The sequence below is a fragment of the Drosophila kikkawai genome, chromosome 2R (genome assembly GCF_030179895.1).
Source record: "Drosophila kikkawai strain 14028-0561.14 chromosome 2R, DkikHiC1v2, whole genome shotgun sequence".
NCBI classification, from domain to species: Eukaryota; Metazoa; Arthropoda; class Insecta; order Diptera; family Drosophilidae; genus Drosophila; species Drosophila kikkawai.
Genome location: NC_091729.1, coordinates 19,168,771 through 19,196,236, shown reverse-complemented (window position 1 = coordinate 19,196,236; position 27,466 = coordinate 19,168,771). Strand labels below are relative to the sequence as shown.

General features: G+C 42.8%; 2 protein-coding genes across 2 annotated transcripts; both read right to left on the bottom strand.

The window, feature by feature from the left end:
* Window positions 1-354: 354 nt before the first annotated feature.
* Window positions 355-22,819, bottom strand: qsm (Zona pelucida superfamily protein qsm). Its single transcript, XM_017169845.3, has 10 exons — window positions 22,505-22,819; window positions 21,512-21,675; window positions 21,276-21,448; window positions 20,799-20,889; window positions 3,098-3,324; window positions 2,830-3,029; window positions 2,136-2,244; window positions 1,810-1,931; window positions 1,466-1,740; window positions 355-1,037 (listed from the first exon to the last, which is right to left on the bottom strand). Exons 3-10 carry the CDS (start codon window positions 21,435-21,437, stop codon window positions 790-792), a joined length of 1,434 nt encoding a protein of 477 aa, XP_017025334.1. The 5' UTR covers window positions 21,438-21,448; window positions 21,512-21,675; window positions 22,505-22,819; the 3' UTR covers window positions 355-789.
* A 3,390-nt stretch (window positions 22,820-26,209) lies between these two features.
* Nnf1a lies at window positions 26,210-27,167 on the bottom strand. Its single transcript, XM_017169581.3, has 4 exons — window positions 26,947-27,167; window positions 26,678-26,890; window positions 26,512-26,620; window positions 26,210-26,443 (listed from the first exon to the last, which is right to left on the bottom strand). The coding sequence occupies exons 1-4, from the start codon at window positions 27,075-27,077 to the stop codon at window positions 26,273-26,275; spliced, it is 624 nt and encodes a 207-aa protein (XP_017025070.1). The 5' UTR covers window positions 27,078-27,167; the 3' UTR covers window positions 26,210-26,272.
* Between the last annotated feature and the right edge of the window lie 299 nt (window positions 27,168-27,466).

Genomic DNA, 27,466 nt, shown 5'->3' with positions numbered 1-27,466 from the left:
CGATTATGCTATCGATTGTATCCACTAACAATCGTTTTTCGCTCCGCTCTAGCTCTTTTGAACCGGAATGAACTAGTTCACAAAATTCAAAAAATATTTAACGGAAAACGAGTGAGATATGGGATTTGTGAGGGATCTGGCCGGTATAAAAAAGAGAATTGAATGGCTTAAAGCAGTTTTCAGCGGGATATGAGAGAGAAAAGGGATTTACGCAGGCTTTGAGTTGAATTTGGGCAAGATCTTAATCTTCTTTCTTGGGAGCACTAAAGCAGTCTCTCCCTTATGGGTTCCCATACACATACACAGCTTCCTCGATGAGCCACAGATTTATATAGATATCAAACAACTATAAAATCCTTTCAATCAGAGCTCTGTTTAATCAATTAATTCGTTTAGTTTAGTCGTTAATTAAATTAGCTTAACAGTTACACTTAGGAGACTAGTAGGTGCTTATGAGTTAGACCGAGTTCATCAAGTTCTCCAGATATTTATATATATATATATATATAGTATGTAAGAGTTTTGTGTATTTTTATAAGAATCACTGTTGTCTGTTGTCTGTTTTGTGTCGCAATGCCGCCACGTCGCCTGCCATAAGTCGTAGAAAACTTAAGCTACGCATACGTTTAAAGTTAATTACGTTTTGTAAATGGCAGTTACATCAAGTATAGGTATATATTAGTAGTTAGGTAGTACATTAATATTCCCTCCTTCGTTCATTGCCACTGCACGCAATTCCGACCTGATTAGCATTCCTCGCACTCGCACGCCTTTCACACCTTGAGAGATTTACAACTTCTGCATCAGCCGCCAACTAAGGACAGCACCGAGCAGCGTCCAGAGGGCCAACGTAAGACCATTCCATGCCGATCCCGATGCCGAGCTGAGGTGTCCCAGCTCCCGTTCGTCCACCACAAAGGCGGGCTGAGCACTGGCAGGCGTCTGCTCCTCCGCGAAATTGCCGCGACTATTTCTGGCAAGACGCTGGTTGGCCAGCTTCAATTCTCGCAGTTTCTCCTCCAGCTGCAGGACCTCATCTAAGGAAGGGTAAAGAATGAAAGGTAATTAATTTATTTGTAAACTTTGCACATATTTCAAAATTTAATTTAATTTATTAGAACCATATGTTTATTTTTCTCACATAAAGCAAGTAATTTCTCTTGCTAATATATTTTCCCTGAAGCCCTCTAAGCCCTCTTTAAAAGTGTAATAAACGTATAAACATGGCTAAATAATTAAAAACTATTTGTAGACTTTATGGCTTATGTAAAATAACCATCGACTTTTTATCACCTCCATTCTTAGGTGTGAGTTTACTTGAATAGAAGATAGTAAAGCCATATTACAGGTATAGTAATTGAGATTTTTTTATGATTATATGGCTTTGAAGCTTATGGAAAGACCACACATTATTTTCTATACTTTTTCTTAAATTTACAATAATTTTTATAACACGAAAACTTACTTTTATTGACTCCTTCAATATCCTCCACCTGCAGGAACATGGCCAGCGATATTTCGTAGACCTTGTTCGCCGCACTGATCTCTCGCTTACGCCTGCCGAAGCCCACCTGGTTGTTGGAGCACTGAGTGCCTAGGCACTTGTCCAAGCACACGTTGACCGTGGCCCGGAATTGAACGTACGATGAGTCGGGGAACTTGAAGGCCTTAAACTTGGCACTTAAAATATCCCCGTCGATGGTGTTGAAGTTTTCGAAGAGATATGGATCCACAGTGCAGCTGCATGGGGGTTACAAAAGAAAATAAAAGTGAGTTAACTCGTATTGAAAATTTAAAAAAAATTTCTACCCCTTGAAGATAAGCGTTTCCGAGGACGTATGCGTATCCGTCACATCCAGATAGTTCACACCCAGGCCATAAACTGGTGCAGAGTCCTCATCAAGGTTGATTTCCATGGTCAACGGGGTGCCCTTTAATAATAAAAAAATGTATTTGTATACAAATTATAAAACTAGATCCTATAAAAATGCCATAACTTTTATGGTTATTACAAGATTAACATGCTTTTTTTGGATTTTAATGACTTCTTAAACTACCATTTAAATTTAACATAACTATAAACATCTGCTTGCTTAATTTTTAATTTATTTTTTCTATAATTCGTCGTAACTCACCGATTTGACTGTCAAATCCCTGGTGAACTTCTGTCCGTCCTGGCTAACGCCAATGGAAAGTCGCGGCTCTGGGGCTCTCTTGGTCAGCGACGTGGTGATCTCCAGATCCCTGCAAGAATATCAAATCAAGTGGTTCAGTACCGCCTAGCCAGGCAATTCCAGCTCTTAATGATCGGTGGTGGTGGGGAAGGACCCGGCCGAAGGTAGTAAATCATCGCCGGGCATTGAAAAACAAACATTATATTCGATCAGGGGCGGCAGGGGAGGAGCTGGCGGAGACCAGACGGACCCCGACACGCCCCGCAATTAAATTGACTGTGGAGGTATTAACGCATATGAAGCCGCCGGCGTCGATTTGGCGGCTAATTACCTCCTGGTAATGGCAACTCTTGGAAGAGCCCCCAGAGAAAGGGAGAGAAATACAGAGCGGCGGAAGTACCCCAGAGAGAGAGAGAGAGAGAGAGAGAGAGAGAGAGCGGGGGAGTAGGAGGCAATAGGCTGGGATAGGTTTGATTTATGGCCCTCGGTTTGATCTTGGCTAGAAACAGGGCTGGATGCGGCATTTAATATGCCATAAACTTTTGCATAGATTGCCCATAAAAATGTGCATAGATGCAGTTTGCCTTTATGGGCAATTAAAAACGGGGAGACAGCACCAGATCCGGAGAGCGTGTGCCCGCTGGGGGAGACTTACTCGGGTTCCTGGAAACCCGCCGGCAGCACATCCCGCTTGACCAGGCCACGGCCACCGCTGGACATCGAGCTGGAGCTGGTGGTGGTCGCATTCATCATGACGTTATAGGCGGGACTGCTGCTGGTGATGCATTTGACGCTGACAATCTCCTTGCTGTTGGCCGACTCGATGATGATCTTGTGGTAGTACACCTTCTTGCCCTGGAAGCCCGCAAGATGAAGAGAAATTACAGGACTCGTTCACCACCTGGGTGATCTCTTGTGCTTACCGTTAGCTGGTTAACCATTCTCGTCACTCCGCATTCGTAAAAGTCACTCAACGACAGCCGGAATACGGCTAGCGAGCCATCAATCTGGGGTTGGCAACGCACATCCGGATATCCTTTAAGTCCCTCGAGATATATCTGCGGGGCACTCTGGTCCTTGGAGTCCGCCGCCTCTGGCAGACCGATGTCCACTCTCATTTGATCCTCCGCGCAGTGCACTTTGTGGGAGCCTAAAAGCAAAGAGGGAAGAGAGGAAAGATACTGGATAAATGGGGCTGCCGCTTCCACATTCTTCTTCGTGTATAGTAAAAAGTGGGCTAGCATGTCGTTCAGTGATCGCAGCTGGACTGGATTCTGAACTGGCTAGCCGGGGCCACGCCCCCTATCATCATCATCATCATCATCGGCATCATCGTCATCATCAGACGTTGACGAGATGGAGTTGAGCCGAGCAGCAAACACTAAACAATTGCCAAACATAATTGCCATGTGTTGAGCAGCGAGTTTGTGGCCTAAGTCTTTTGTTTTCCTTCCATCATTACACTCGAACAAATGACTAATCAGCCGAGAAAAGTATACTAACGATAACAGAGATCACATTGGGCTCAAGTCTGTAATTTAATATAATTACACAATGCTCTTAAACTGATGAAGGCACTCTCTTAACACACATCTCGTTAATCTTTGTTGTTTTCCCCAGTTAGCTCCAAAGATATTCCTTTAATATTTCACATTACATTTGTCTAAGTGCATCGCTTGGCGTTGTCTTTTTTTTATCGAGGTGGCTTAATAAACCCGCAGGGCTACTTTCTGGGGCCCGGTGGAAAGCAAAAACCTGGCATTAGCCAAAGGCACACTCAGCACACAGCTTTGGTTTAGTTTTACTTGTGCGAAGCTGTCGTCGTCCATGGGTCTCGGCTTTGGCATAATTTTAGCTCGGTCCGGGCAATCAAAATCTTATTACCGTCGAACATGTGTAGGATGCCACAAAATTATCGGCTTAAATGCTTTGCCGACGAGGCCATTAGTTGGCCAGGATTTGGAGCAGAAGGCTGGGACAGACCAACCATTCCTCCTGGTGGTGCCACCATTGCAGATGGCAAAACTAATTTAAATAATTGACTCTAACTACTTAATCTCGTACTAATGGCCATGGCAAATTTCGCAATTTCTGGGCGGAATTCGCGTCCCGCGTACACCGGAAAATGCTCTCATCGGTAATGCGAGCTGTGGACATGCAATAACTTGCTTTAATTAGCCATTCGCGAGAGTGAAATCCAAGCCGAACAACAATGAGATCGGGCATTAAACGCGGAAAAACACTACCCGGTGAGGCAATTAAAACTGCGAAGGCGATGCAATTGCAATGGCTGTGGTTGTTCTCCCACAAAATCCCAGCACAGTCTATGGGACTGTGGACAAAAGCTGTGTAATCTGAGCAACAGCAGCAGCTTCAAGGTGGGCGTAATGCAAGTGGCGCCCGAGCAAATTAAAATAAGAGACGGTTTAGCCCACGAGTTGTGCCAAGACTTCCGCGAGAGCGGGAAGGAGAACCCTAGTTAATAAAGCAAATACAAAGGTAAGGGCATTAAGGCCGCATTAAGGATGCCGGAGATGAGGTGTTGAAATAGCCTGATGGACTCTCCAAATTAGGGACGGACAAGGGTCTATTTATTGCCTGCAAGCGGATGGAATACGATGGAAATGGGAATGTGAATGAAGTTGATTAGGGCTGGACTCTAGCATATTTCTTGTGTATTTAAGGGGCAGAGTCTAAGTAAAATATATACTTAAAATTTCTTCAAATAAAGAATTATTTTAATCATAACTTCAATATTTTTTTAAACCTTTATTCTTATAAATTTCCTTATTTAAAATACACCCTAACTCAAATACCCTAACATTCCTAAAGAGGAACGCCCACAGAAGGATGACCACCGGGGCGGGGACCCTGGAGCAAAAAGCTGGACAGACCCAAGCCCCAGACCCAGAGCCAAAGTCTTGTCCAATAAAGTTGTTGTACCGAATGTTGGCCGGTGGGCGAGACTGCAGACGGCTTGAAATAATTGAATTTCCAAATGGTTTGGCCCTTGCTTTGGCTTTTCTGCAACTTCTTTTATTGAATTTTTATTGCCGGCCGCTGATTACAATTTATTTGACACCATTTTTATGGGGCAAGCCAACTCGTGAGAACCCTAAACCGCTCCGAGACAAAGTGCAATGACGCCGAGCTTCGAGACGAGGCGAGACTTAACCCACATTCGGATGGAATCTAATGCTCGTCGGATCAGAGGAACTGTTCTTGGAATCGGATCGAGTGGCCGAGTGGGAGTCCGGATGGCAGAGGAGGCATTAGCATTTAACCTGCGAACATGACAAATCAGCAAAACGTGCCACATGAGCATGCCCTGCCGCCTGGTCGCAATCATGTTTGCGGCTTGTTGCCGCAACCGCGGAGCGCGGAGCATAAATTTCCATTAACAATAAATTTAAAAGAAATAACATTACAGCCGAAAATGACCCGTAGCGAAGTTCCATGGAAACCCGGCGTCGTCGCGGTAGATTCGGGGAGTCATCAACAGGGGCAAACATGCTGCTGAGACAGCCTGGTAAGCACCACCAACTCTGCCAGGAGGTTCTTCTTCTCTCTCTCCCATTCCTATCGCAATCAGCAGCCACGACAATGTTTCTGGCCCGGCTCTCCTTCAAACAATTTGGCAACAAATGCGCGCGCACAATCAAATGAATGCACAAATCAATAAGACAACAACTGCAGCCCACAATTGCAGCGTGCAAAATCGTTTACAAGCCACGCCAAGTCAAGTCAAGTCGCCTCTAACTCCGTCTCTAACTCCCAGCTCCAGGACAACGATGAGGAGGCGCAGCTTAGGCCGAAATAACCAAATCATTGCCATGCAAATGGCATCGTTTTGTGGCCGCAGTCATCGCCAGCTATCCGGCAGTTCCCCAACAGCCCCTCTGACTTTCCTCTGGAGAAGAGTAGTCGTGAAAGGTGGGAAAGACATCTCCTCCTCCACCACTTGAGCAGAGTTTACTCTGTCCCCACTCCGCAGTCAGCTGGTGTGCACAGAAAGAAAATATGTGAAATGGAAAGCGATCTCTAGAGAAGTTTTCTAAAGAACTCATGTAAAAACAACCTGGTACACGCGTTTTCTAATACAAAAAAAGAAGGAGAATAATACTAATAATTTATCTTAAACTCTCCTAAAATATTGCCTCTAAAACCAGTAAAGTTAATCAAATTAGAGTAAAGTTTCTTCAAGTCTTAAATCTAGTCTAAGTAGAAAAATGAATTTCCCAGGGGAAAATGGTAACCCAGAAATGGTGATTGATAGATCCATAAACTCCACAAGATAGATACTAATTTGTGCAATATATATTTGCTGGGTTTCGCCTAGTGTAGCCTTGGGCTACAGGCGATGTTGCAACAATTGTTTCATGGCCGTGCCCACCGCGGATCTTGAGGTTGTGTCTGGGATTGCAAGTGCAACTGAAATTGCAATCGCAATCGCAATTGCCATGGCCATGGCCACGGCTAGATTATGCAATTGTCTGACTCAGTGTCTCCGCTGTCTGTCTTCCTCCCTCTCTCTCTCTCTATTTGCCTGTGTCACTGTTCCCGGGTCTGCCTCCATCTCTCAGTCCCAGTCCCAGTCCCTGTGTGGGATTCCAGTCACGTTTCTGGCTGCTGGTGGCGGATCGGTACGGTGGATCTGGGCGATCGGCAAACTGTTTTCGGTACTCTTCGCGGAGAAGTGTTAAGCCTGGAGGCGTCTCTGGCCACTCAACGGTAAACGCAGGCGGCAGGGGATGCTTCCCCACCATTCACGAGGAGGAATTAAACAGGCGATTTGTCAGGTGGAGGAGAGAAGTAGGAGTAGGAGTAGGTGCCATTTGTGACTTTCACATTTATGACAAGCCTTCAGCTGTGATAGCGCATTCTGGGCCCCACCACAAACATACCCACTCGTACACCCGCCTGCTATCGCCGAGATTATGCCCGGCCTGGGCCACTAACTTGACACACACGACGCACGATTATCATCAATCTTCTGGCGGAGCCACAGGAAATACTGGTAATTTTCCCGGTTCTCCCCCCGTAACTGGCCTCATCATCCTTTTCAATGACCAATTACACTTAACGGCCATGCATACAAAATAAATTAGAAAACCTCAACTGCAGCTGGGCAATGGGTTTGGTTATCGGTGGAGCGGGAGTGCAGGTCAGCGCCAGTCGCCTTCCAAGTGGGAGTTGTCCGCTCCTAATGGCTCCCCCAATATGCTAAGCAGTGTCAATGTGTCAATGTTGCCGCGTAAATCCATCAAAATGCGACGGGAACTCAATAAAGAAACTTGTTTAGCAGCTGAAGCTGAAGGAGGAGGGTTTGGAGGGGGAGTTGGTTGCCAGTGGGGGTCGACATGGGGCTACAAATGTGATAATTGCACAACATTTAGTTGTTGTGCTCAAGATCCTCTACAAGTCTAGGCGTTTTTCCTCTCTCTTCTGGGAAACCATCTTAAAACACCAAGAGAAATTACTGTTGTCTAAAATAATATTCTTCCTTGGTTATAAGATTGTAAGCAACACATCTCATTAGGAAAGAGTAATATATATTATATCATTCTGATTTTTAGCCATGCTCTCTTTTAAATCATCTGTGAAAATTCTTAAAACCCTTCCTGTGTAGTGTTCGTGTTCGTGTTGCTCCTGTGTATACAGTGGCTGTCAGTTGTATGCGACGACCGGCGCAAATGGCCATCCGTTCCATCTCTCAAACGCTCTGTCAGTGGTGTCGTCTGCTTCTGCGCCTCCATCATTATCGGCCAACAACTTTTTGTTGGTTAATTGTTTCCAATGACGCAATTGCTGGTTGCCATTTATAGAACTTGGTCTTGGATTCCGTCAGCTGATTGCGTCAGTGGTTGGCCAAGAGCCGGCATCCAGCTTGGCTTGCCACCTCTACCTGCAAGGGGAAGACTCATCAGTCGCCGGATACTGGCGGTTCAATCAATAGCCACACACATTAAGGCCAAATATCAAACCAATGAGTTGCGGTTCCCAGCTACCAAATGACCGCTTAAATTAGCGGCCAAATCGATTAGGCGGGGGCACAAAACTTGGCTGATAACTGGCCGCGCTTTTGGCCATATTTAAAACATGAGATGCAGAAGCAATCCTGCTACTGCGCCTGCTCCATCACCTGGGAACGGTAAATCCGCGCCACAGAAACTCTGTTTGGCACTTGGCGTGAACATTATGCGCAGCTGGCTAATTAAATTACACAACAGTTTAGACATGAGTGCCGAGGCGAGCGGATGAACAGTAAGCCCGTCCAGGGGCATCAGAACGGATGCCGCCGGCCTGACCATGACTTTGAATTCGTGGCCGAGCTGGATAAGCTTAATGCTCAGTCTACAGTCGGCGTCAACAGATGTAAATGTAAACGTAAATGTTGCATGCAAAAAGCGGCTCGAACCTGCCACCTCATGTGGCATTGTGCATACTACACACGGAACACGGAACCCATGACGGAGCTCGATCTCGCTTTTGGCCACCTGACTAACTCTGACTCTGACTGTGACGATCCCTCGTTGGTTATTTCGGCGGGCTCCTTGGCTATATTTATTAATTGCCAAGGTGAGAGGCAGTCAGCCAATCAACTCTGCTGCCGCTGCCGCTGCTGCTGCTGCTGCTGCCTCTGCTGCATGCGCATCTGCATCATCTTGTTACGCGACGTTGAATGCTTGGCAACAGACTTGGCTTGAATTAATTTGGCCTTGTTAGCCCGGCTTGATGACAAATGCGTGACGTAACTGTAAACACGGTCGGTCTTCGGCTCTCCCTTTTATTTTCTCTCCCCGATCCCTTGACAATTTGTCGCTATTTCCACGTCACGTTTATTGTTCTCCCATGCCGCCCGGTGCAGCCTGCAACGTTGGAGATTCACAAATCCCCGGTGCATATTCTTAAAAGTTGGAAACGTTCATATATGTAGCTTTAATAAGCCATTGCAATTTTATCAAATTTAACAAAACACTTTGAAGTTTTTATAGGTAAATTCCTTACAAGATTAAAGAAAACATTCAAGCATTCTCATATTAAAAATTAAAAGAGATTATGCCACAATTTTCCTTTTTTTATCATATTTAAAAATAAAATCTCTTGAACCAAAGAACTCCAGCTTGCAGATTTAGAATTCTTTTAAAATTCCAAAAAATATCTTCTTTTAATTAAGTTTTACTAAGCTGTTTGAAAATACTTAAAACCTACTTGTCTATTTACAAATAAATTTATAATTAAATGTAAATTAACATCTACTATCACTAAGAACCTGTTAAAATCCCACAAAATCTAGTCACAGCCATAGTCTAGTTAGAATGTATTCACTCAGTCAACTCAGTCATTCACTCATTCATTCGCTTATTTACACATTTTTCAGCTAGCGGCGCCTCGGCACTTGCTAAATTGTTGGTTTCCGCTTTGGCCAGCACGCCTGGGCTCCCTCTGCAGTGTTGGCTGTTGTTTAAGCCAAATTGCTCTAACCAACAACAAGATCAAAATCGAGAAGAAATGGTAGAGGAACAAGCCGTATTTACCGCTAAGAAGTTTCTAACGAAAGCGAGTGGCATTGTTCTTAGCCTATTGAGTCATTTGCTTAGGGAGGCGGAATGCGTTTACAGAGATGATGGGACCGAGACTGGGACTAAGACAGAGACTGGGGGCTAAATGGAAGAATTCTGGGATAACCACCGACTGGCTAATGGAGCTCTACGTGCCTCCGCTTCTGACTAACTGTATATCGAAGACAAATTAATAAGAAAATAGTTGGAAAAGGCTCTAATCATAGGAATTAATTCAATTGTCGGCACGAGAAAGTGTTGTTCTTGTTGCTGTTCTTACCAAACTCGTATAAAAACGCATGGCGAAGACTTCTGTGCCCGATGCGGCATATAATTGCCTTTTCTTTTTATGTAATCGCCAAACGACAGCATCTGATTCTGGTGTGTTGCCAAGGCCTGATGCCTTTTTACGCTTAATTGGCCATAAAAGTGGTTGCCGCAAACGAGAGTTTCATCGCTGCTGCAAATCTCATTTATCAAATAAATTCCATTCGATTTCCCGATTCCAATCTGACACATTTCTGTGGGCGATGACACACAAAAATTTGTTGGTTTTCCTATAGCCGGATCGATGGGCTATTAATCAAACGATTATGGGGAAACAAACTCGAAGAGGATCGAACACCTATTGAACCCCCAACCCCAACCCAGTTGCTAATTGTGGCCACAACGCGGGAACAGAGTCTTGGCCTAGTAGGAGAGCTCTCACAATTATCGATGGGGTCAGCACATAAATCTCCTCGGGGGTTAGGCTAATCAACCCAAGCGCCTTTAGCAACCCGCCAAAGGTGTCCATACCCGGCAACGGAATAGAAACATTTTCTAGGTTCACTCGGAGAAAATATAAATTTCTTCTTAATTAAACAAGAAATAATTAAGTAAGTTTTCTGAAATCTCTTTATAAAGCAATATAAATTTTTAGATTAATATTAAAACAGAAGCCTTAAAGACCTCTTGAGTAGCTTTATGGGTTGCCTCTATTGTTAAATAAATTAAATTATTAAATTAAATTTATAGTCCCCCCATATAACCCTCTCTAATTCTCTTAATTTCTCACTGTGTTCGCTCCAGCTCACTCTCCGATACTCGCACACACATATATGGGACAACCGACTGACCAAGTGACCGCCAGCCAAAATAACAACAAGCTGGAAATTTATTGCAGTCGCGGACTCCACAGTTGGTGGAAGGTTGCTGGCAGACGCAGGATGGGTTATTTGAAAGCGGTAATATTTTACTTTGCATGGCCGAGGAGCCTTAATGCCCAAAATAGTTATCCGTGGGCGTTGTCTTGGCCACATTTGGGCATTGGCCATTTAGCATTCGGCCGCAGAATGGCGGCCTAAAGAGAAGATCTAGAAGGAGCCAACGAAGAGCCGGTGTCGTGTTTTGGCCCACACCTGCAATTGACATTATTATTTGGCCCGGGTGCGCGATGATTGCGTGTGCCGCAGCCCAGAATGCCGAAAAGGGAAGAGCTCTGAGCACTGGAAAGCCGAAGGAAACAAAACAAACCAAGAGCCAGACTCCGGCCAGCTTGATTTATAATTGTCCAACTGGGTTTTTGGGTAGACATTCCACTCTACGCATCTTGATAAGTGCGTAGTTTATGGCCGGGCTGCGGGTTAACTTGCATCTGGCCACGGTCATCGCTTGTCCGCTGGTACAAACTTGTTGAAAGGCACTTGGCCAGGTACTGTGGACCGTGGAGGATGGTGTATAGTCCATGGAGTATGGAGTATGGAGTACTCTCCTGGCGTAGATCGCATGCCTGGCCATCTGGCCACGTTAATAACCGTTTTTGACATGCCAAGCGGCATTATTAACAGCATTTTCTTCTCCTTTTATTTATATCTCTCTGTCTATTCGCCTCTTCTCCACTATTTTGTTTGCGTTTGCGTTTGTCTGCGGCTCTTTTAATTGCGGGAACGAAAGGGAGGAGCAGCGGTCTGGGCGACATTTTAATTGAAATTCTGCGGAAATACTCGTAGCATGAATGAATGCCACACTCGTCAACCGGGCTAAGGTTATGGGCTTGCGCCAGCTAGGGAACTAAGACCGATGTTGGGATCCATAGGCTACCAACCTGGCTATCCAGTGAAACCGCAGAAGGTATTCTGTGTCGCGTCAGATGGCTCCAACTCAAACTCAAACTCCAACTGCAACTCAACTTCAATCCAAATCCAATTTGCCCTTGAAGAAAAGCGAAACCATTTCGAGAATGGAATGCAGAATCGCCTGCTTCCTGGATGCTCCGGCATTTGGCAGTTGGGCTTTGGGGTTGGGTAAATTGCTTGATTTGACCGCCGGCTAACTGTCTTCGCCCGCTGCCGTTTCCTGATGGTTTTCATCTCAGACAGGGTAACACAGAAATCTTATTGATTTATAAGCTATTATAATCTGATTTTAAAATATTATTTTTAAATAATATTTTGGGTAATGGTAAATTTTACAGATATCTCTACAGGTTATTTAGTTTCAATCATTAAGATTTAAATTTAAATTCGGTCTTTAGGTTATTATTTCACACATTTAAAGAACAGTTTTTACGAAAAGTTAAGAAAAGATGCCATCTAAACTAAAGATAATGGATCCAAAAACCCAATTTTTTTTAAATTAATTTTGAAACTTAAACTTCAAATCATATATTTTTGATACAAACTAATTTCAACAGGTATCTGAAAGTCGGGATGCCCCCCGATATTGCTTCCTAACTTGTTCATTTTTGGGATATGCATCTTGGGCATTTCTTTTCAATTACCAACCCACCGGCCCAGCCGCCAACCGCCATTCCCGCCCCTTTGCCTGTGGTTGCTGCGGTTAACTCCCCGTTTGCCATGTAATTTGGACTTCAAACGCATTCACGTGTTGCTGCTGATGCTGCTGTTGATCTTTCCTCGCTCTGTGAGCAGCTGCAGGCGGTGCGAGGCAGGCGCATATCAAAAGACTCGGGACACGAACTGGCTCCTCGTTAGCTCACTGCCTGACTGGCTGGCTAGCTGGCTAGCTGGCTGGCTGGGAAGCTTTTCTTCATCGCTGGCATCACTTTATGAGCCTGATCCAGTTCATTTGGCGCTGTCTGGAATTTTACAGTTGCCCGCCGCATTCACATTCGTAAATTGTGTTGTGGCTCGAATTTGGACAGAAAGGAATTCAATAAATTAATTAACAGCATTTTTTACTGATTTTATCGCATGCGAAACCGAGATAGTGCGAGACTGAGAGACACTGTTTTCCATGCACTGATGAGTTTTGCCATGAAAAGCAGCGACGCGGGTAATTAAATGGCAAACTTTTAATCAGGTTAACCGAAATGAATGGCGGAGAGCGCCCAGATAAGAAAAATAGAAACCACATCGTGACATTAAAGAGTGCCTTGTAGCCATCTACTCCACCGTCTTCTGGTCTTTTCGTTTTAATGCTTTTGTTATTGTTGTCATTAAAAGGCAACCATAACACTCTCTTATTTTTTCTTGGATATTTTGTTTTTGTTTTTTGCAATGTCATTGACTTTAGTGCGTGCGTGTGCAAATTGTCTTGTGAATTCAGATGGAGCCACATGCGATGACAGAGGCTCAGGTACAGTGGATAACAGTAGAAAGGGACTTTTAAGAAATTACTAGAAAAAAAATATCATTTAAAAACTGTTGCTAAATGTATTATATTTTAGAAATTTAAAATTGTGAAGTTATACAACTGGCAGCTAATTTGTATAAATGCAGAAGTGAACTCATATTCTCTGGGGGCCTTTAAAATTAAACGTAAGCAAAGTTATAGCGAAAAATTCTCAAGTATGAATTCTGTGAGATCCTGTTAATATATTTATGTATGTTGAACAGCACAAATATTAAAGCATTATCGGTAGATAAATCCATTTAAGATATTTTGGTTGATGTGGGCAAAATTTTCTTTAAGGGGGTCTTCTCATTCAAAAGCCGTTTTTTGGACCCTTTTTAAAAAAATTCTTATTTGAAAACGCAAAGAATAATTGAAAACTTTTTTTATTTATTGTATTCAAAAATGTTCAAAGTAACTAAAAAAGTTGTTCTTGCCTCGATACGAGGGTTGTTCAAAGAGTAATGAGACTTCAAACTTGGTGGTCGAAAAAAAAGGTGTCGTCCTGGCGGCCACGATTCAGGGTCTCCAGAGCATCCGAAATGAAAAATAAAAACGGTGTTATAATCAGAATAGATGTCATTTTCGGCTGACGGAACAGATTTTTTTAAAAATTTTTTTAAACAAAATGGCGGCCATTCAAAAAAAAAATTTCGATTTCGGGTGTTTTTTTTGTAGTTTAGTGTAAAAAAAAAAATAGAAAAAAAAATTTAAAAAAAAATCTGTTCCGTCAGCCGAAAATGGTGACAATTCTGCGTCGATTCCACTTTGTTTCATGAAAATCGGTTCAGTTGAACTGGAGATATCATGGCCGCCAGTTCGAAAAACGTGGTTTCGAGATAAACGCGTTTGAAGTTTGAAAAAAGCTCATTTTGCATAGATCTTGCATCACAAAAAAGGCTGTATCTTCTAAAGTATTTCGTATTTCTAAAAATCCTTTTGGGGACATATACACACCATCCCACGCTATAAATAAATGCAAAAAAAAAAATCGAAAAAAAAAAGTTGCCCAATGAGAAGACCCCCTTAAAAAATTTCAGAACTTTAATAAAATATTTAATCACATAGCTATATCTTTCTCTGTGGAATTGTTATACATCTGATATATCTTATAAATGATTATCCATTTCCAAAAAATTTATAGGCACCCAAGATTTAGATCCTTTAGCTGATATTTACTGTACAATGTTCAGACTTTTCGCAGTTGATATGCCGCCTTTGGACATGTAAATCTATTTCGCATTTAAAAAGAAGCAAAAAATAAATATATAAACACAACCGAGTCGGTCAGTGACCCTCCCTCACAAAGAACCCAAAGATCTATTCATGGCAAACTCAATTCGCTTGAATTTCGCTGACAAAGAACTTTATATTCTTTTGGTCATAGCTTACATAACACCACAAAACAGCTTTTCATATGCGAAATCAGAATTGATTGCCCCACAATACCATTATAACCCTTGGCCTTTTCAGTGATCAATCTTGGATTTCCTCAAATGTGCAACAACCCACATCAGCCAGGAACAAAGCCACTGCAGTGCAGAGTCGGACAACAAATAAATATGATAAATTTGCCACATGCAGTTAGACATGCAATTTATCATGGAGCGCAACAGTGGGGCAGGGGGGGAGAAGAACGCTCCCCATCGTTGCGGGTCAGAGCGTCTAATAGATTAAATAAATTTCGCATAAATTATGCAATTGTGGCAAGCCATAATTCTTCTCGCTACCTGCCCAAGGGGACTCGGCTGGCTTACGCACTCGGCGGCTCCGCTTTCCTCTTTCTCTTACGCCTTATTAATTTCCATCTGCTGTTGATCCTGTTCTGGCGCCTCTACTGAGACTGCAGATGTGGATGTGGATGTGGATATGGATGTGCTGGACGCTGGTGCTCCGTTAGCTTGGCCTGTCGGCTGCGTTTGAAACGCTCTACGCAGCTTGCATTTCGCATTTGGTAATTAAAAACCCAACGAGCGAGCCCCGCTTGCTGAATCCAACTTGGCTCTAACGGTAAGCAGGTTGCTCTCCACGAGCGCCCACCAGGATTAGCTACAGGTTTCCAGCGCCTACTACTTCCTACTACTCCTCTGGGGGCACCTCTTGGCCAGCGGGAAATTTACATAATATTTGCTCTAGATTCCATCTTGTCCCCTCGGGCGGCTTTCACACGCATAAACCAAGTTGGTTAGGGGCAAGTCAGGCTCCATCTGCCTCCAGTCTTCGGCTTATCAGGCCTCATAAATATGCTTGCTGTGCCTTTGGGCCGCCTGGAACGACGCTTGACAATTTCTTTAAAGCGAGTCTCTGTGTTTTTTATTTTTAAAATTTTTCTGTGAGAAATGAGAGCGGAAGTTAATGACCAAAGTGAAAGAATCTGTGGCATGCCGCCACCAGCAGCAGGTGAGTTTGGTTGGAGTTTAAAGTGGTTTGCGAAAGTGGTTCTCAGTTTAAAGACTGTCTAGTGGATAAGAATTTAATCAAAGATATGATGTAAAAATATATTTTAATACATTTTTCATTAGGGTTTTCAGGGACAAAGATTAAATATTATTATTATTATTATTATTTATTTAAGCAAAATAAAATAATTATTAAGGAATTTCATTCTACCTTAATTGGATATCGATTATAACTATTAAATCTTAATTTAATTTAATTGACCCATTTTTGTGTTCACATCTAAGACTGTTCTTCTTTCAATTGAAGTTCTAGCATTGAATATTGAATCCCGTTTGGTAGCAGTAGTATATGAATCACTTGCCACAGGCCTTTGTCTGGAGTTCCCATAAAATTATTCAGTTTCGCCTTCTTAGCAGTCATGTCCACATGCAAAACATGCAAATTTTGCAGCAGTTACTGGTCGTTGTTGCGGTTGCTGATGCGGCCTTAGCTTCAAGCTGTTAGCTGTTGTTGCTGCCGCTGCATCTTGGCCTAATACAATTAGTCTTGTGTAATACGCATGCCTTATGCTCGGCTAGCGGCGAGCGGTTGCCGGAGGAGGAGTGCCAAACCCGTTAGTGGTCAGAGTACATATACAGTTATACCCCAATACCCCTTTCTCCTTTTTTTTTTACGCAATTCGCGCCGCCACACGCCGCAACACATGTGTTTCGGAGTCGCCACCACCGATCGGAATTGCCTTGGGAGCGAAGCGCGAATTGATTGTGGCCCAAAACGGCAACAGCAACAGCAGCAAAAGTTGAAAGCCTTTTAAGCCGCCTTCCCCCTCCTCACCCACCCGACGTTGCGCACTTGGATTTTGTCAGATTTTGTGTTACTGCAACTGCATACAACAGGCAACTCCGATTTCGACTGCCACCTTGTTGCCAAAACGGTCAGTGCATAACGGTACACGCCAATCGCTGCCAAATACCGCGCATGCCCCAGGCCGCTCCCCCAAAGCCGCTGAACTAATTAAAGCCACAAAGGAACAAGGCGCACGGCCAATGCAAGTGAAGTTGTCTTTGTCCGATCACAGGGCAATCGGATTATTATTCAATAAAATGCGCCGGCGTACAAAGAGATGGCCAGCACTCGATGACAAATGCCTGGGCGGCCACCAGTCGGCCAAAAGGGCGCACTCTTTTTGGCCCGGAGTACTTGTGTGTTGGCCAACCCAACTTCAAGTCCAACTTGCTGCTCCCAGTTCGATCTGCGATCTGAGGTCTGAGGAGGAGCCCTTAAAGCAAGCCGCCTCTATTCGATTTGCTCGTTTTGTTATCGCAAACTTTTAATCTGCCCAGTGCCGCGAAGGTCTTGGCCAAGTTGCCGCCACCTCTACCTCTTATTCCTCTATTGCCTCATCCTTGGGCCCAGAGTTTAGGCTTCGCTTTTCCAGCTAACTCACAGCGGGCATGTAATGTGAGAGGAGTCGAGTGCAGGAGGCATTGTTAGAGCCCACAACCTTAACCCCTGGGTAACCTTGCCGGGATGAGAGGAAAAAATTAGTTAATAAAACAGAAAGTGTTAATTTAAATGGGAATTTAGGGGAGTCCTGGAAATTATTAACGAAAAACTCTTTCAAGTCAAAGTCAAGAACTCAAGCTCCAAGCTTAATGACTCGGAGAAGCCAAAACTTGTTTAGCAGCAGTGGGTTAAATATGATGAGGGTAGGACAGCCGTAAACTTAACTCCTGGTAACCTTGCCTTAATAAACCAAGAAGAGTCCTGTAAATGGTTTAGAATTTAAAACTCATCCTCACACCTCGCTTACTATTCCTAGTTTCCCACACAAACTGCATAGATTGATCACTCAAAGAGGCCCAAACTTGTTCACCAAAAACATTTCTCTGGGTCAACAGCAACACTGAGTGCCATTAATGGGTTAAGTGTGCTGGTGGCAGAAGGACAGGTTCGAGGGGTTCGTTCAGGAGCATCAATGTAGCAGACACGAGTCTGCGCCAAGGCAGCGGCTCGATTTTATTAGCTTAGCAAAAGGCTTTGATTGTTCTTGTTCTTTCCAATGTTGCTCTGTTGCTGTTGTTGTTGTTGCTGTTGCGGCTGCTACGGCCTGTTGCGCTTGTCTAGACGGGCAATTTTTCACACACACACTGGCACACACACACACACATTCAGTTGGACAGCACAAGACACAGACATTGGGGAGCTGGACTTGCTCTAAAATTGGCATTTTTCGCACACATAAGGCAAAAATGTAAAGCGAAGTCAAGTCGATGGCCAAGAGAGACCTGGCCAAAGCCGCATCGTCCAAGTCCAAGTCCAAGTCCAAGACGAAGCCAAAGCCAAAGCGGTTTATTTGCCTTGTGTGGCATCAGCTTCATCATCATCATCATCGTGGTCATCCCAGAGTTAAAGCCTGACTGCGACTACAAGTCCAACTCTTAGCCAAAGTCAGAGCCTGTGCCCGCTGGCATAATGTGGCGCAACTCGAACATGGACCTGGCTCTGAACCTGAAGAGTCCGAGGAGGCCCGTAGCAGACTTTGGCAATTTCTTTATTATTACTAGCGTTTCGCTGGCTGTCCTTTTGGGCCGCTGTGGCAAAGAACAGAACTCTCGGCCGGCTGTCACAGCTCCGCTGATCATTATTGTTCTGCCCTGGCTGCTCCTCCATGTTCTCTGGAGCTCCTCGCCCGCTCACAATGCAATGTCAATGTTTTGTCTTAATGCGACAATGCTCGATGGCTGGCCTGTCTCGCATGTTATTTAAATGGAGACTCATCCGTTGGGGAGTGAGGATTTACAGACCCTGTTGGCCGGGACCAACGTCAATTTATTATATATTTATATGGCCAGCAGTTCGCTTCTTAAGTCATACGTTCGTTCTGGCCATAAATTAAACGATCTTGATGTTGATGTTGCTGTTGTGGACGCTGCACAAGGTCGCGTGTGGTTGTTGCTTGCCGCCCAGTCGGCAATTAAACGAGTTAATCACAGTTCGATGATTTGTCAGTTGCACCGCAAAGGCGGCGGGTGGATATAATCGCCTGACGAAGGTCGTCCTCCCTCGGCCATCAGCGTGTGCACTGGACTGTGGAGCTTCTTTTTACTCCGACGATGACATCATCCGCTGACCGGATTCTCGACGAGCTGCTGCTAAAGCCCAAGAAAGATCGTAATTATTGGGAATGAAAGCTGCTGGTTGCAAGCTGCTTTTATGAGACTTTTGAATACAAAAACACTTTAAAATTTTAATGGCCATCTACTGGTCATTAATTTCATAACATTATCATAAAAAATTGAAGTGAAATATGTGTTTCTAAAAGCGACTGCGTGTTTAGTTGTAATAAAAAATGTAATCTTTTTAATTAATTCCAAGAATATTTAAGTATTTCTAGACGTACATCATAGGGGATAATAAATTATGCCATTAACTGAGTTTAGGAAAAGGAAAAAGGGAAAATATAAGCTTAAGTGGGGTTTTTTTTTAGGTAGAATTAAAAATGTAATATAATAACACAATATAGAGATATTCTAGACGAGCTGTTACTTTTTGGACTGGCTGTAATAGAATCTACATTGTAATAAAGTCAACATTGTCTATCTAATGTTGACTTTAATTATTATGCTTCTTTATTTTACAAATTTTTGTTCAACGATCTCTCGACTTATCAACCTGAAATATTTATTTTTAAAATATTTCATGAGTCGCAACACTTTGTACATCTTTCGGCCTGTTCCGGACTTTTACTTTCCCTAATGCTGTGCAGACAAACAAAAGTTTCGCTTTAGTTATCCCAGCAGCCACGCCCCCATCAGCGGCCCCCAAGTTGGCAAGTTATAATTTAGCTTTCAGCTTTGGCTGCCGCTTTGCTGACTAAGCGGAGAACACCGCCGAGGAGAAGTCTCTAATCGGACGCGTACTCGGACTCGTACTCGGACTTGGACTCTCGGTCTCGCTTGGTTCGCCCGTAAATTATAGCCTCGTCTGCAGCTTTCCTATATAAGTATATTTCTGTTTGTCTGCGGTTGTGTATCCACACCGATGGGGAGAGAGAGAGAGATGTATTCGTATCGGTGGCTTTGTGTATTTTTAGGCTGCATCTTAATTCCAGAGACCAACCAGTTCGCCTACACGAGCCGAATGTCGCCTGTGTTTGGGCTGTGTATATATTTCGCTTTTATTTCTTCATTTTTCTCGCGTAATTCTTTTGCACTTGGCATTTATCAAGCTGGCCGAAGGCTGAAGAGGAGGGGGAAGTGCGAGCTGTTAATTCTCCTCTCTGATTGCCTTTTAATAAGCCACCAAGCCGATACTTGACCAGTGTGCTGATCGTGAATGTGGGGGCTTTATGAGTTTATACATTTTCATTTTTCTCGTCGATATTATCTTGCTACCTTGGCTGTGTTTTATTTTTTTGTTATTTTTTTTTATTTATTTTTTCGTTTTAGCGTGTCATGTTCCTTTCCCAGCAGTTGTGTTTGTGTAGGTGTCTTGTTTGGTCTTTTGTTTTTTCGCCGCGCTCGTTGCTTGGTTTGTTTAGTTGTCTTGCCTGTGTAAGGCAGCTTGCAGGGAGAGCCTTAAGTTAATGACTAATGTGTCAGGGCTTTCGGGGAATATGGGGGAAACTGTATGTATGGCATGCATATAAGGCAGGAAGAGCAGCGGACTGAGTGAATCATGACAGGGCCACACTTGAGACGAAGCTCCCAACTTCATTAGTCCGCGAGCAAGCGCAAGTTCGTTGCCTCAGTCTTTCGTTTTTTGGTCAGAAAAAAGCACCAACGTCGCCCCCGCCACCGCCCAAAACGAAGATCGTTAGATTCGGCCATCACTCCAAATGGCCACAAATTGTGTGTGTACCCCACGACTGAAAACGAGGTCACTTTAGCGGGTTTAGCAAAACGAAAACGAAAAAAAATATCCATTTTGTGTTTCATTGCGCACTGCGAATGACGAATGACATCATGAAGCCACAGCTTTTTGCCTGCACTCCGATCTCAGCTTATACATTTTAAATGGAAGTGTAGAATTAATTGGGACTTACCTTTGGCCTGGGCTAATCCGCAGAAGAGGGCCGCCAGCCACAGAGAGCGCCACATTTGCATTGAAAGCAGCATTTCCCCAAAATTTCGGATCTAATTGGTCGGGGAAAACGGAAAGACAAACGGCATATTATTATTATAAGCATTTCGACCGAACGAACGAACGGCACATGCTCCACAAGCGGGCCAGCATTTCATTTGTATTCTTGGCCTTTTGTCGTTTTCACAGACACAAATATATAATATATATATATAACGTTTGCTGCTCGTTCACCATCGCGCACACACACACAGCAAATTATTATGAAACAAAGCCAGAAGAGAATGCCCGGAGCCGAGAGCGCCGTCAAGTGGCTTGCGGCGACCGCTCAACAAATCAAAAACCAAATGACAACGGCAAATAAAAAACGAAACGAGCCGCGAATGAACCACACATCCCATCACAGAACTCAACACACTCGGCACGGAGCGGGGCTTACTTTTCGGCTGGCTGGGAGGAATTCAAACTCAAGGCGGGACCGACGAGCACGTCCAAGCAGTTCGCTAGTCGCCAGGCAACTGAGGCTCGGCTGGAACTTCATCAGCCGCATTGGTGGCGAAGCGGGAGAGCCACAGCCAGCCAGTGGTGCTGCCTTCGTCATTTCATTGTTGGCTGGGTGGGAAAAATCGAATGTTAAAACTGAACGAGTATATAAAAAGGTTTTTAAAATTTTACTTGCAGCTTGAAGAGAGCCAGAAGGCAAATTATCTTGAGAGTAGAACAAATCGCCAGGGTTTTGCAGGCTTTGAATTATGTTGGAATTGTGTTTCTATAATTTCCTGATGGGATTAAGTCAGACCTCGGGGTTTCAGTTTCTTTCCTGATAAGCGTACATTTTCCTGGAATAAACAATACAAAATTTTTAAATTATTAATTTATTCATATTTTCTGAATTTAAAAGTGAAACATATTATTCTTTTGGTATAATTATTCATTGGGTTATAAAAATAAAGACTTAATTTGCATTCTCAACTGATATATAGTATAAAATATCATATCACCATAAGAATTAACGCCTAGAAAGCAAAAATGTTTAGAACTAATAAAATATATTAACAAAATAATATTAACCCAAGTCCCAGAGTACACATACCCAATGAGTCAAATAGCCAACACTGCCAGAACAGCAAGCACAGAGCGTGAAGACTGTAAGAGGGGCGATAGCAGGCCTTTGGCTGTTCACAGTGCATAAATAAGGCCGACAATTACAAAAGTGCTATTTGAAATTTATGGGCATATTTGAATAAATATTTAGATAAACCGCACAAATATAAACAAGCATGCGCCAAATGGCCCCACTGTGCCAATCGCGCCGGGCTTTCGCTTGAAAAGCTCTCCACCAACGAGAGCGCGGCTTGAAACTTGCAGTAAAAGGATCGCTCTTGTTCTCTCGCCACCGCTAGCTCTCCCACTCTCTCACTGAAAGATAAAAATCAGCCGGTTGTTTTGTCTCATGACTAAAATGAGAAATTGTGGGAGCGCAAAATCTTACAAGCAATTATGCAATCTTGTCTCTGCGGCGTTGTTTTTGCTGCCGCTGCATTGTTGTCAAAACAAACATTTATGTAATTGTGTTTGCTATCAGCACGAACGGCAGGTTCTCACCGCCAGGAAGTATTAGTTCAAAATCGGGCAGGTAATGCTGCGGATAATCGATGCAGTACTTACGGTAGTTGCACTTCCGCCAAAAACCGTTCCATTCCTTCGCCACTGGTCATCTGGTGCAGTTAGGACCCAGAAAGTGCTCCAAGTACCGCCCGAGTGTGCCCAATTTCACACCTCTTGGCTACGCGCGTGCTTAGGCATTATTCATTACGCTCCTCGACTTGTTAGTTTTCCAAACCAATGGCCATCCCGTCATTAAACGGCAACAAGAGCCAAATAGGCCGGCCGGCCACAGGCTCCTCCAGAACGGTAAATGACGTGCAAATAAGTGCACCCAAGCGAGCGCACTAATTAAATTTGCTTATTTCGCCTCCACCTCCACCGGTGGTTATTACATAGTTGCATCATTTAGAAGGGGAGAATAAATTAGGCGCCTGGTTAAAATAAAATCAAAAGGCAAGTATTCAACCTAAAAAATCCCAAAAAGTTGAAACTTCCCAAAAAATCCAGAATTCCAATTTTCATCGGATTATCAGAGGATTACAGTTAGAAACGTAACGAATAAGATTACGTTACAGTTTGAAACGTAACGAATATGATTACGTTACAGTTTGAAACGTAAAATGTTTTCACATTCCTTAACATGTTTTTAAAAGCATTGATGCGAATTACCTAAGTTTGACAAGCACTGATGCGAATTACTTAATACTTGACAACCCTATACCGTGTTCTCTCCGCTTATTCGTGTAACGCCCGATCTGGCAACACCGTCGGTGCAGAGACAAAATGGAAGAAAACGAAAGAGAATCAAGGAGGAAAAAGCCCCGTTCCAATTGTTTCAGCTGTCGTCTCGCTCGCTCTTCAAGGGTTCCAAGTTAACGGAATTGCGGAATTGCGGAATTTCGAGGAAAAAGCAAGCGACTTTATATAATTATTGTTTTGGACAAGTAGAAACATCTCGCATTCATAGGCCGGGAAGTGTGCAATACAAATATTAAACAATTAATGTATTCACGCACAAGCCAGACTGCAAATGTTCGTGCATTCGTCCGACACCTTTTACTTTCACTGAAAACTAAAGCGTACACTATCTGACGAATAGCCCAGACATTATCAGGCCGGTATGTGTGCAATATGAATCAAAATCACGTATTGACACAGATCCCGTCCTGACCAGTGTCTGGTAATATTTTACCCAAAACAAAAACGCAAATTCTGTTGATCAGTCTGAATATTATAAGGCCGGTATGTGTGCAATACGAATAAAAAGCAAGTATTGACACAGATCCCGTCCGAATCATGGTCCAGAAAATAGTCTAAAATTACACTTTTAGCTCGTTGGTTGCTGCCACAAATCCATAGGCCGGGGCGAGTGCAATAAGTACGTTGGTAATGCCCATTGCCACCCCCACCGACGTACAGATCAAAGGCAAATTCCAAGTACCCGAACAATTGTCTAAATTTTTGTTGCGATGTTTTGGGCCGCCTTGATCTGGCCGTTTCAAGTGCAATTCTGGCTATTAACCACAGATTTGCACCTCAAACAGCACAGACCTTTACGGCCGGAGCTTTTGTTTATCTTCTTTCAAGAAGACTTCGTAGCCAGCATTGCAGGGCCATGGAATGAGCAATACTGGAAATTACACCGTAGTAATAGCCCAACCCACAGCCTAGCAGTGTTGAGGACAAATACCACAATTACTAAATTTAATCGACCACTCGCGACAAGTTTTTAAAACCGAATGCCGGGCAACGATCCCGAGAACAAAACGGCGGCGCAAAAAGAACATTTTCACATTTCTTCTTTGCACCGGCATTCGTAGCAGGGACAAAAAGGAATGCGACAAGTTAGAGCGAGATGGCTATAGGACGCAGTTAGCCGATGTGTATACACACAAACGCAGAGAAAGAACTTATGTTCCACAAAAGTTAAGAGCCGGAAAACAATTAAATTCATTTATTTATCATTGCACAAAATCCTTAACTACATACTACGAATGCTTCCAAAATAAAAACAAAAAAACGGGGCAAAAAAACATGATGTTATCTTTAAAATTTTATATTAAGACTATCGTCGTAAAACAATTAATTTATAATTCCATGAGTACTTACAATATAAATATTTACATAGTTTTGAAAGTTAAATGTTTTCTTCTTATTTGACACAAAACAAAAAATTAAAATAACAAATAGCTGCCGCGCCGCCAGATATCGTGAAGACAATTTAATAATTCATTTTTCCATGTATTTTCACCTATCCCACTTTTTTTTATGTTGCAATTGCAGAATTTGAGTTCCACTTCAAAAGACCTTTAAATACAGACTTAAAACATGTACTTAAGCTAATTTGAAGGGGAACCACAAAGCTGCGATGAGTTTGGCACTTATCAACCGATAGAATTGTTTTTAAAAATATATAGACCCCGAATGACTTATTTTGAACAAATACACAAATTAAATAATTCGGGGTTCTACACACTTGGAAAAAAAAAGTTCTTGTTAGACCCAGCAGCTCCTTTACGTCCGGCGGATGAATTCGACAAGAATTTGATTAACCTCGAAACTTTTTTGACAGTGTTGCAAGATGTCTTTTTACACTACGGCCACCACAAAGATGGTGCATGTGTGCGAACTAAAAAAAACGAGGAAAACATAACCTTAATTTCAGAATGCATAAGCCATGTATGTACTGTGCACAAATAGTTTCCACAAAAAATATAATACAATTAAATAGCCTTGACTGGGAGGCAATTTAATATATTGCATAATTTCACTACCTTTTTAACTTTTATTATTTTATTTTTTATTAATTTTTTTTGCAGAATTCCGATTACGTTCATAACCTTAATACAGACTCAAAACAAGTATGAATGCAACCCCGAAACTGCGATACGGCCATAGACTTTTGCGACTGTTCTTCAAAATATGTAGAGCACGTATAATTTATTTTGAAGAAATACACAAATTAAATTATTCGTGAACCTACAAACTTTAATTCAGAAGCTCTCTCACATGCGGCGGATGACATCGAAAATAACCACAAAGACAATTGGATTAACCTCCAAACTTTCGGGCAGTGTTGCAAGATGTCATTTTATATTTCGTGCGCGACGGTTACAACGACCAATAAAATTGTGCGTGTGTGCGAATTAAAAAACAACCGAAAAATAATCTTAATTTCTGTACATATGGATCGAATCGAAGTACAAGGTTTTAAGGGTTCTGCAATGCACAAATTGGTTCCACAAAAATTTTGCACAATTTTACTTTTTTTCACTTTTCAAACTTGTTTATTTTTGCAGAATTTAGATTACGATTCATATTGACCTTAATACAGACTTGAAACAAGTACTCAAGTTAATATGAATGCAACCCCGAAGCTGCTTACGGGTGTCACTTGCCAACTTTTGCGATTGTCCTTCAAAATATGTGGACCACGAATAATTTATTTTGAAGAAATACACAAATTAAATAATTCGTGTATCTACACACTTGGAAAAAAAAACGTTTTTTTACACCCAAAAACTCCTTCACGTCCGGCGGATGAAATCGAAAAGAACCACAAACACTTTCGATTAACCTCGAAACTTCTGGGACAGTGTTGCAAAATGTCTATTTAAGCTGTGTAAAGATAATGCATGTGACCGAAGACTGAATTATAACCTGAATTTCGTATGTAAATTGAGCAAATTTAAATCCCTGAAAAATTCTATAACAATAAAGTAAAAAAGCAACAACACGTAAATGTATATAATATATAATATTTATATAATGCTAGCCTATAGTTAGATGCTATATAATATAATTTATGTAATAATATATGTACATTATTTAGTTTTCAGGTGGCAAATAGGAATTATTTATAGAATGCTGCAGCTCCAATAGTTGCCTAATATCCTTGTACTGGGCCGTCTGCTGCTCCATTTTGGCCGTTAGTTTGACTCGTTCGTTCTGCACGGTTTGCAGCCGTTCTCGATTAGCTTTGCTTTTGGCCATGGAAATCTGCAAGTTTATTAAAATACAATTATAATAACAATAAAAACTTAAACAAACTAACGATGGGTCCCTACCTCGAGATCTTTTTGCTGTGCCTCCAGCTGCCTCTCCATAAAACGAATGCTGGAATCCAAGAGGCGCATGCGCAACGGGCGTGTCAGCTCCTCCGGGCTCAGACTATTCCTAAGGGCGAAAATAAGGTCAAGTCGGTGTGGGCAAGATTCTAGATTATCAACCTACCAGTCTTTGCCCTCGTAGGGCGCAAACTTTTCCTTGAGAACCTCCAAAGTCACTAGCTTGTTTTCCACATCGTTCTTGTCGAAGAAGAATTGATTCATTTTGCCCAGAACGGTGGTCATCTGTGTGCGCATGGTGTTTACCAGCTCCTCTGTGTCCAGCACGGAGTCCTCGTGCTCCAGGAGAATGTCAGAGAACGCTTGCAAGTCTGAGGGACTGAAATAAACAAATAATATTATAGTTGTTTACGATTTCGCAGCCCTTTTGCTCACCTCAGATCTGCAAACACTTGTCCAATGACCTTGTCGTACTCCTGTTTCACCTGGGGCATGATACTCTGGTGCCGCTTGAAGGCGGCTTCTACGTCCTCTTCCATTTTGGCTAGTTGTTCGACGTTTTCCATATTGTTTCAGCAAGTTTGCAATTTATTTAAAATCAAAACAAAATTGGCTGCCAAGCGCAAGTGCGGCCGTTTGCTGCTTCCTTGAAATTACCAAAGCGATAAAAAATAGTAAGCTATCGTCTATCGCTGGGCAGCACTGGTGATCTGCCCATATCAGATCTGGTTCGAAAATTAGACAAGGTTCGATAGTATAATGTTAAGCCACTGTTGCTCTCTCTAGATTCCATAAGCAAAAGTCTGTTAGCGCTCTCAATTTGGGAATTCCATAAGCAAATTCTGTTAGCGCTCTCATTTTAACAGAAAATTATGTTACGCTCTCATTCTGGGGAATTCCATAGGCGAAACTCTGTTACTCTCATTTGGTTGTAGTATCAGATGTGGTTCGAATA

What these genes read in the sequence shown, in the direction of transcription:
- qsm (XM_017169845.3), bottom strand. Translation starts at nt 21,437, where the DNA reads ATGACGAAGGCAGCACCACTGGCTGGCTGTGGCTCTCCCGCTTCGCCA. An exon ending in GCGGGTTTCCAGGAACCCGA is followed by an intron (nt 2,245 to 2,829) that starts GTAAGTCTCCCC and finishes ATATTCTTGCAG; the next exon opens with GGATCTGGAGATCACCACGT. An exon ending in TATTGAAGGAGTCAATAAAA is followed by an intron (nt 1,038 to 1,465) that starts GTAAGTTTTCGT and finishes ACCCTTCCTTAG; the next exon opens with ATGAGGTCCTGCAGCTGGAG.
- Nnf1a (XM_017169581.3), bottom strand. Translation starts at nt 27,077, where the DNA reads ATGGAAAACGTCGAACAACTAGCCAAAATGGAAGAGGACGTAGAAGCC. An exon ending in CAAGTGTTTGCAGATCTGAG is followed by an intron (nt 26,891 to 26,946) that starts GTGAGCAAAAGG and finishes TGTTTATTTCAG; the next exon opens with TCCCTCAGACTTGCAAGCGT. An exon ending in CCCTACGAGGGCAAAGACTG is followed by an intron (nt 26,621 to 26,677) that starts GTAGGTTGATAA and finishes TTTCGCCCTTAG; the next exon opens with GAATAGTCTGAGCCCGGAGG.